The 10030-nt window shown below is 44.4% G+C and overlaps 1 protein-coding gene across 1 annotated transcript; it reads left to right on the top strand.

Annotated features, from left to right (window-relative positions):
* The first annotated feature begins 131 nt into the window (after positions 1-131).
* BCL2L15 (BCL2 like 15) lies at positions 132-5149 on the top strand. Its single transcript, XM_045816846.1, has 4 exons — positions 132-471; positions 789-910; positions 4153-4377; positions 5012-5149. Exons 1-4 carry the CDS (start codon positions 333-335, stop codon positions 5027-5029), a joined length of 504 nt encoding a protein of 167 aa, XP_045672802.1. The 5' UTR covers positions 132-332; the 3' UTR covers positions 5030-5149.
* Positions 5150-10030: the final 4881 nt, after the last annotated feature.

Below are 10030 nucleotides of genomic sequence, written 5' to 3' on the forward strand. Positions count from 1 at the left end.
AAATTACCCAAGAGGTTCTTCCTCAACTCTATTTCAGTTTTAAATTGGCAACCTATCTATAAAAGTTATTCATTAATCTTAGATGCTGGCTAGGGTGTGGTTTTGAGACGAGGAACTGAAAGTCTTCAGCCAAGTTCCCAGTTCTGTGTCAGTGTGCCCTCTGGAGCAGCCCCACGTATCTGAGCAGCTGTTTTTGAAGGAAGGTGGCTGGGAGGGCTCTAGGATTTTATGTCCCATCAGGGACACTGACGTCTGTGCTGGTTTACAGCGTTTCTGACTTCCTGCTGAGTTCCAAATTGCTAGTTTGGCGGGAAAGCAAAACTTGGCAGCAAATGTCTAAAATGAAGACCCCCCAGACTTTTGAGGAGCAAACGGAATGCATTGTGAACTTTCTCCTCGAAGACTTCTTAGGCATACCATCGCAGGCTACTGCCACCCGGAACCTGTGTGGTGCGGATGAAGTGGATTCAGGTAAGGCTGCCGGCCGAGGCAGCGATTGCTGGTTGACAGGAGAATCTGAGTATGGTCTCTAATTTCCATTGAAGTTTCTAAAGGGAAACCCAGGAAGCGTTCAGCAATGCCTGGAGTCTTTATGGAAGGGAAAGAGGTTCTCCACGAAGGGAGACTTTCTGACTGTTGGCTTTGACAGGACATTGAAGATGTTCTCGGCGGGGAGGGATGCCAAGAGTGTTTACGTGCCTGCAGAACTTGCTCCAATGCCCAGATTCCTGGGACTTGCCTTCCCTTCAAACTTTGTGACAATCGGGACTGTGTTCTCTCTGTTTTAGGAGAGGCTTGCTCCTTTGACGTGGCCATCATTGCCGGTCGCCTTCGGATGTTGGGGGACCAGCTCAACAAAGAACTGGAAGAACCTGCCGAAAGCATCATCAAAGCAACCATTCAGGGACAGGTCAGGTTTCTGCTACTTTCTATTTACTGCTTTTCTTGTCTGTCTATTTCAGATACCCTTTTCTTACTACTCCTATAGGGGGGTGGCCTGAAATGTTCTGTGAAAGTTTTGGAGACTGACTTTTACTCAAGGAGACGTGGCAGGAGTTCTCCAGTTGCCACTTCCTTAGGGCTTCAGCAAGACCTTAGTGGCGTTGAGGTGGAAAGCTTTTGGCGTAGGCTGGACACCGTTCACATTGCTTTATTTGTTTTTTGTTTTTTTTTTAAGATTTTATTTATTTATTTTTAGAGAGGGAAGGGAGGGAGATAGAGAGAGAGAAAGAGAAACATCAATGTGCGGTTGCTAGGGGCTGTGGCCTGCAACCCAGGCATGTACCCTGGCTGGGAATTGAACCTGCGACACTTTGGTTTGGTTCACAGCCCGCGCTCAATCCACTGAGCTATGCCAGCCAGGGCTTGCTTTATTTGTTTTTTGTCCAAGCTGTGCTTGGTGGCACAGAACATATTTATAGCACTTTATTCTTTTATGCACCTGTTTCAGTACCTATTCTCCTGGACGTGGGCATCTCCCCCCACCCAAGGTTCAGCAGTGACATTGTGTACAGGAAGCATAGACAGTTGGCAAGTTCGATGCAATGAGGGATGAGGTACAGGAGCCCACTAGGGCACACCTGGCCCTTCAACAGAATGCTGGTTACTAATGATAGCACTGGGACTCTGTATTGGCTATAAAGACCACAGACAATGTTCTAGAAGACATTACTCATTAGAATCAATAATGGTAGTTAGTAGAAATTTTTCACTTACTAAGGGATGTTCCCAAGCTTTACAGTTGTTTTCTGATTTGATCCCTGCCCTACTCTGTGAGGTACTAGAGAAACTGTCACCTGCAGCACAGCCTCTCCCTGTCTACAGATAACGCTGTGAGAGCCAACGTCTAGCCCGTTTTGCTCACTGCTGTGGCCACCCAACCTGGAACAGTGCCTAATGCATAATAGACTCTCGATAAGTATTTCCTGACTTGATATACATTTAAGAGGGAAGAAAACTGAGAACTAGGGAAATGAGTAATTAGGTTACGCGGGGTTTTTTTTCTTTTTCCTTTTATTTATTTTTTAAATTTATTTTTCCATTACAGTTTACACTCAGTATTATTTTGTAATAGTTTCAGGTATATAGCATAGTGGTTAGAAAATCATATATTTTCCAAAATGTTCCCCCTCTCCTCACCACCCCCCTGGAATTTCCAGTACCCACCTGGTGCTATACATAGTTATTACAATGTTATTGACCATATTTCCTTTACTGTACTTTACACCCCCACACAGTAAGTATGGACATTAGGGCCTGGACCCAGACTGATCCCAGAACCATTATGCTTTACTCTTCCTGCTTAATACAGCTTGGGCGGTGTGCCTCCTCGACACTCTGGCAGGACTAGCTCTGTAACACCTGACTGCTTGCACGGATGCTTTTCCTAGGTAGCTGAGAGCTGAATCTACTTTTCATTTTTTTAATTAGAAATGTTTCTTCAAACTCACAGAAAAGCTGTGTATATTGTACAAAGAATTTCCCGCTCGAATCATTTGATACTAAGTAGCAAACATGATATTTCATCACCCCCATAATCCTGTTATATTTCCTTGAAGCAAGGACATTCTGTTATGTAACCACAATCTAACCATCAGCACCAGGAAATTAATTATCAAGGATACATTTTCATCCCATCCTAAGATCCCACTCACTTTTGCCAATTGTTCCAATGAAGTCATTTACAACAAAAAGATACAGGCCAGAATCAGATATTGCAGTTAAGTTATGCCCTTTGAGTCTCCTTTAATCTGGAGTAATCTCTTAGTCTTTCATTGATTTTCATGGCCACGATGCTTGAAGGTTATATGATTCAGTTATTTTGTAGAATTCCCCTTAATGTGGGTGTGTGTGGCATTTTCTCGTAAGCAGATTCGGGAGACACAGCTCTGGTAGGAGAATCACAGAAGTGTTGCGTCGCTCTCGTGCCATCGAGCGGCACTCGTTTCAGTTTGTCCCATCCCTGGTGGTGACTTCAGTCACTGAAAACGGAGTCTGCGAGCGTTCTCCGCTGTCAACCTGCTCTTTTCACTTTTGTAATTACGAGTTTAGTAGGGAGGGACTTTGAAACCATGTAAATATCCCACAGCCCATCACAATTTCAGTCTGTTCATTTATTTTATACATCAACTCATGAATTCCTACCTCATTCAGTGGGTTATAATGTGTTACTATCATTATTTTTTTAAAGACTTTTTTTATTTTTAGGCAGAGGGGAAGGGAAGGAGAAAGAGAGGGAGAGAATCATCAATGTGAGGTTGCCTCTCACACACCCCTACTGGGGACTTTGGCCTGCAACCGGGGCATGTGCCCTGACTGGGAATCGAACAGACAACCTTTGATTCTCAGGCCAGTACTCAATTCACTGAGCCACACCAGCCAGGGCTACTATCATTATTTATTTGAATGCTCACATTGCCCCGGCTCTGGCCAGTGGGAGTTCTTTCAGTCTGAACTGTGCCTTTTCAGCATGTCCCTGTCATTCTCCGAGTCCTTCCTTAATTACTAACAGGAGACCTGTCTTTTGCAGTCCCAATCCGGAAGTCAGCCATCCTCTAGGGAGGTCTGGTTTCTTTTTATGGGAAACCATATTTGGGTATGAAGATTTAGGTACTCTTACATGGATGCCCTTCTCAGCTTGTTTGGGCTCTGGCAGCCTGCTCTGACTGCCGTGGGTCGCCCCTACGCTACAGTGCAATAAGATCTTGCTTGGCCCTACCTAATGGCTTTTAACCAGATTTTTTGGGAAGGACAAAGGAAAAGCAAATCTATATATATAGATATATATATTTACTTTAGAGATTCCCAGACTTCAGTCATTCAAGCAATACCCGCACAGTTTTATCAGTTGTATTATCATGTACTTCATAATTTTCTCTTGAATCATTTTGTTTCTTTTTCAATCATTTGGTGCATCTGAGGCAATGCTATCTGAAATCATGGGTCTGCTTCTGGCTTTTCAGAAAGCTATTACAGTCAATATAAAACTAAAATGAGAAAAGCCAATCCATTTACTCCCTAAGATGACCTAGCTACGACCAGTGGTACACTGGCCACTCTCTGGGAAACACTTGCTTTCCTGGGTTCCTGTACTTGCAGCCTCCTGCACTTTCTTGTGATATTGCATTGGTCCTGTCCCATGTCTCTCCCCAGGTAGGAGCTGTTCTTCAGAACACAGTAGACACTCTCGTCAATACCTGGCGTGCTCAGGATTCTACCTTAGATTATGTGATAGCGTTTTTGGCAGTGTCAGTGAAACTCCTTGAACGTGTGGCCCACGTGGCTCCTGAAATGGCAAGACAGGTGGTGAGCCCCATAACAAATATGATCAATGGGAATGGCGCCGTCCGGAAGTTCATCCAGGGCCAGGGAGGTTGGGTAAGTATGTCGGGGCCCCTGGCTTTGCTAGGCATTTGCTACTGATGCCTGGGACTGATACCTGGGACTCCAATTTATGATTCTTCCTGTAAGTTGGAAGCCGAGCAGGAAAACATGCCTCCCTACTTTGCTAAAAATGCCAGGATGGTTTTTGCCATGAGCTCGCAGAAGCTCAGCCTGTGGACATTGGACTCCAGAGTCATGCCATGTGACATACTGACTGCTAAGTGTATAAAGCAAATTTCCAAGCCCTACACATCTGTAAAGGGTATTGTGGTTGAGTTCTAGTCTCAGCCTGGCTTCACCCTGTCCCCTGGTGAATTCCTGGGTCTTCTTTGCCTAACATCTTCGGGGGTGTGTTGAGGCAGTTCAGAGTCATCTTAGTATTTGCTATCTAACAAAAAACAACTAGTGTTGCCTGCTGGGGTGAGAACTACAGCAGGTGCTCTAAGCCCATGTCTTAGTCATCATCGGAGCCTCTGCTCTCATAGAGCACTTCCCTTCATTGCCACGGTCAGCAGAAGCCCTAGTGGGAGCTGCGTTCCCTGTGGGTACCTGTAGGTCATCTCTGGTTTCCTTAGGAAGTTCCCAATGACTGCCTCTTTGACTGCTGCGTACTCCTTGTCCTTCCCAGGAAAATGTGGAGAGCTGAAGAGGAGGCGGAACTGTTTCCCAACCTGAACATCTCTCTCTTTGACTGATCAGGTGATCGATTTCTGGCAATTAAAACGGATGAACAACCAAATAAAAAACAAAACAAACACTTACTGAACTTGGCTGTATACTTTATTTTTCTATTGATAAAGTTGGGAGCAGCTTCCAGAGGCCCACAGAGATTTTACACTTTCTGTTTTTATGTGAGTGCTAATGAGGTTCTGTTGAAGCAAAGACCTCTAGACACGAAGCAATGACTTGTTAATAGTGGAATTCCAGGCAACCCGGGCAGGCTTTTGCTGGAGTCATTCTGGGGAAGAGAGAGCACACGGTCAACTATTCCTTCAGATTTTGCCCTGTCTTTGGTTAAGAATCTTTTCTATTAATTTTGTAGTCAAAAGGATTTCTGGGAGGTTTTTGGTGGGGAAATCTTGTTACTTTAAGTTGAAGATTTTCTTTTAAATTCATAACCTAAATTTCATGTTAATTTCCCCTGAGCAGAATTATTTTATGCTTTCTCAAGGTTGGAAGTAAGAAAAATAGCAGTTCGTTCATGTGCTCTTCCATTAGAAAGGTCAGAGAAAGACAAAACAACTGTCTTTTTACTGCCACAGAGTGCAGGAAGTGCTGGGCCACATCTAGGACAGTAGGGCCATCTCACATACCACAGCGACTTTCAAAGCATGGCCCACATGTCACCTGTGGACCTTATAAATTGCTGATGTCCAGGTCCCATCCCTAGAGATTCTGATGCTGTAGCAGTGGGCTGGGGTGTAGGCTCCTACCTTTCCAACAAGTTCCACGGGTGATTCCGATGTATAGCTGGTGTTTGAGAACCATCGCTTTACAGCAGGGGTTGGCAAGTTGTAGCCCACAGGCCAATGCGCCAGCTCCTTTTTTGTGTGTGTGTGTAAATAAAGTTTTATTAGAATGCAGCTACACTCCCTTGTGTGCATGTGAGTGTTTGGGGACTGCTGTGCAGAGTCGAGTAGGTATAGCAGACACCCTATGGCCCCTTAAAGCTTAAAATACTTACTCTCTGGCCATTTAAGTTTGCACACCCCTTCTCTAAAGGTTGGAAGGGTGTGCAAAGGGGTGTTAATGAACATTTCTCCATGAGTTAATTAAACCCTGTTGCAATTCTGATGATTCCTGGCAAACACAATTGTGGACAAGATAACACTTTTTTTCAGAATTTAGTCCAAGGGGGTTTGCACAGTCTGTGACTCCTGGCTTGTCCCCCAGGGTGTTCGTCCCCCAGGCTCTACCATGAGTGATTGGAGGTAATGGGAAGGAAGGCATATGGTTTGTATGGTCTGTGTATCTCATAGTAGTTTTTGATAATCTCATAGATTAGTAAGCAGTGATCAAGTAGACACGCCATCCAAAACCCCAAACTAGATTACTTACCTCCACTCAGGAAGGAAAACATTGTTCTATTTTAAAAAGGTGTTAGTGTCTTAGGCTAAAGTTTACAGAGCTAACCACATCCCTTCCCTTCAGCCAGCCAGCTACCTGGCTCCCCTAAATGCGTAAAAATAAAGACATGGTGCTGCTAATTATTTTGACCTTTCTTTTTTAAATTACATTTTACCGGTTATGCTACTGTAGTTGTCCTGATTTTTTTCCCCCTTTGCCCACCTCCACCCAGTGCCCGCTCCTCCCTCAGGCAATACCTCCATCATTGTTCCGGTCCATGGGTCACGTGTATAAATTCTTTGCCTACTCCATTTCCTATACTGTACTTTACATACCAGGGCTATTCTGTAACAACCTATTTGTACTTCTTAATCCTCTCACCTCTTCACCCATCCTCCCCCTTCCCCTTCCATCTGGCAACCTTCTGGTACTAACTTCTCTTGCTTTTAAGAGTCTTTCTTTATCTTTAACCTTTGGCCTTTTAATTATGATGTGTCTTGGGGTGGGCCTCTTTGTATCCATCATAATTGGGACTATCTGTGCTTCCTGGACTTGCATGTTTATTGCCTTCACCAAATTAGGGGAGTTTTCTGTCACTATTTTTTCAGATAGATTTCCAATTTCTTGCTCTTTCTCCTCTCCTTCTGGCACCCCTATATACAAATATTGGGCCTCTTGAAGTTGTCCCAGAGGCTGTTTTTACTATCCTCATTTTTATGGATTCTTTTTTCCTCTTGTTTTTCTGCACGGTTGCTTTTTGCTTCCTTATGTTCTAAATCACTGGTTTGGTTCTTGGCTTCATCCACTCTACTGTTGTTTCCCTGCACATCATTCTTTATTTCAATGAGTGTATCCTTCATTTCTGACCGGGTCTTTTTTATGCTGCTGAGGTCCTCACTAAGTTCCTTGAGCATCCTTATAAACAGTGTTTTAAACTCTGCCTCTGATCGCTTATCTCCATTTTCGTTAGCTGTTTTACTGGAGTTTTGGTCTGTTCTTTCATTTGGGCCATGTTTCTTCGTCTCCTTGTTTTGGCAGCCTCCCTGTGTTTGCTTCTGTGTAGTAGAGCTGCTTTGCTTCCATGTCTTGATTGTGCGGCCCAATGTAATAGGTGTCCTATAGGGTCCAGTGGCACAGCCTCCCCTATCACCCAAGCTGTGTACTTGAGGTGTGCCCTTCATGTGGGCTGAGTACACCCTCCTCTTTTAGTTGAGCTTTGGTTGCCATTGGCAGGTCAAGGGGAGGGATTTACCCAGGCTAGTCGCTTGCAAGGACTAGCTGTGACCACTGACCACTGCCCTCTGTGGAGGATCAGCTGTGCAGGGGCAGGGTAGTGGTGCTCCAGTGTGGTCAGTAGTTGTCCACTTCTTGGGGTTTCCCAAGAGAAAGTGGTCCTGGGGTTTCCCAGGTGGTACAGGCCAAGGTCAGCTTCCACCTGTGTTTTTCCTGGGGCCCACATTGCTGAACTATAAAGTAGTCTGAGATGGCTGCTATTTGTGCTGGGCTTGGAGATTCCCAGGCGAATCCAAGCTGTGACTCTAATCTGGCTGCTGCTAGGGTTTACTAAAGCCGGCTGTTGCCTGTTTGGTAGGATTTAGGAGCCAAGACCAGCCATTCTTACAGAAAAGCAGCTTGGGTGGGCCTGTAACTTGGGTGAGGTACAGCCTCTGTGGATCTCCAAGGTGGGTCACACAGTGTTAGCCAGTTCAATGGAGTCTCAGATGTAGCACCAGCCTACCTGCCCTGTTGGGGGAAGGTTTAGCCAAGGGGCTATGGCCCCTGCTCGCCCAATGCCAGACACTTCAGTCTCTCCCTGTACACCACTGGTGCCCTAGCTGCCACCCCAGGGCTGGAGCTCAGAGGGAGTTAGTCTGAGTAGGTGAGTCCGTGTGTGGGTTCTTTAAGAGGAACTGCTTGACGCTCCAGCAACCTCCTCCACCAACTCCATCCCCATGGTTTTCGCAGCCAGAAGTTGTGGGGACTTATCTTCCTGGCACTGGAACCCTGGGCTGGGGGACTCATTGTGGGGCTGGGACTCCTTGCTCCTGAAATATCCCTCCCAAATTTTTTTCCACATGGGTGTGGGGCCAGCCCTCTCTGCTTCCGCACCCCTTCTACCAGTCTGGATGGGTGTGGCTTCTTCAATTCCGTAATTGTCAGACTTCCATTCACCTCGATTTCTGATGCTCCTGGGTGATGGTGGTTCTATATTTCAGTTGTAATTTTGATGTGCTTGTGCCATGTCTGCCTGCAATGCCATCTTAACTAGAAGTTTTGACTTTTTCAAGTTAGGCTCTTTCCTCTTTTACTGGGTAAATTGCAATAGGTTAGCAAGCCAGAAATGAGATTTCATATTTCTATTTAGTCGAAATTACCTTTCTTTCTACCAATTGAAGATACTTGATGTATTTCTTTGTCCCGAACATTACTATAAACTCAAAATGGTTAGTTTTGTGGTATTTGACCTCTTAGGCAATGTCACTGTTTTCACTTTGACTAACGCTTTTCTGTTCATGAAATAAAATCCTGTCTATACATTCGAACTAGTTCTCAGCAAGTGCAATCTCAATTGAATGATATATTGGGTTGACCAAAAAGTCCGTTACATTTTTTCCATACAATGAAAGATGTATTTTTCATTTTTCACCAATAATTTGATTGATTTGGGTATTTTGAGTCTGTTGGCCATCTCCTGCTCTAGGCTTCTGATGGGTAGAGGCCAGGGCTGCTACTAAACTACTTCCAATGCATAAGACAGCCCCACAGCAAAGAATTATTTGGTCAAAATGTCAATAGTACCAAAAAACTTCACAAACCACTTTTACACGCTTCATCAGTCACAGCACCTTCTCCATATACTGCACAAATCTTTTTTTGCATTTCTGTTGCATTTTCACCTTTCTGGAAATAATAAAGCATAATATGCCAAAAATGTTGCATATCTTCTACTTTCAGTATTAAAATAGCTGCACAAAAATTCACCAATTTTAATAAGTTTTTTTAAATGCATGCTGATATGACAGCTGTCACAGTACAATCCAAATAAAATTGTTTGGAATGAAGTTAAATACAACTAAGCACTACCAGAGCCATCTTATGGAAAAAGCTCAGTGAATATTTTGGCCAACCCAATATAAGCCTATGTCTCAAAATGCAGAGTATATATTGAAAAAATTGAAAAATTTTATTGTAAACACAATGGCTACATATTGAATCTTATTTCCTCTATCATTTCATTAGAAAATAAAATTGCAGTGTTCCACATAAGTGGTAATTTCATTGTGAAGTATAGAAATCACGTTGAGGAATGTGGAAACCTCAAGTTACATTTAGAAATGAAGACGACTGTCTGTGGCGCTGGGAAATGCTACCAGCTCTGAGGTGCTTGTGTGAGGAAGGCGTTGAGACTTTCCGCCTCAGCTTGTGGCCCCTGTTGTTCCACGAGCCCCTGTCACAGAGGGACAGGGGAGCTGAGGGGGCTCTCAGCCCCTGTGCCGCAACGAGATTGTGGTTTCCACATTCCCATCCTTCCTCATCTTCCCACTGCTCTATAATGCGGTCTGTGCACTTCCTCTTTTTT

This window comes from Phyllostomus hastatus, unplaced genomic scaffold (assembly GCF_019186645.2).
Source record: "Phyllostomus hastatus isolate PE091 unplaced genomic scaffold, TTU_PhHast_1.1 phas_scaffold_216, whole genome shotgun sequence".
In the NCBI taxonomy this organism is placed as follows: Eukaryota; Metazoa; Chordata; class Mammalia; order Chiroptera; family Phyllostomidae; genus Phyllostomus; species Phyllostomus hastatus.

Excerpts from the sequence above, each read along its gene's own strand:
- BCL2L15 (XM_045816846.1), top strand. The coding sequence starts at position 333 with ATGTCTAAAATGAAGACCCCCCAGACTTTTGAGGAGCAAACGGAATGC. Across the intron at positions 472-788 it reads TGCGGATGAAGTGGATTCAG|GAGAGGCTTGCTCCTTTGAC; the intron begins GTAAGGCTGCCG and ends TCTCTGTTTTAG. Across the intron at positions 911-4,152 it reads AAGCAACCATTCAGGGACAG|GTAGGAGCTGTTCTTCAGAA; the intron begins GTCAGGTTTCTG and ends GTCTCTCCCCAG.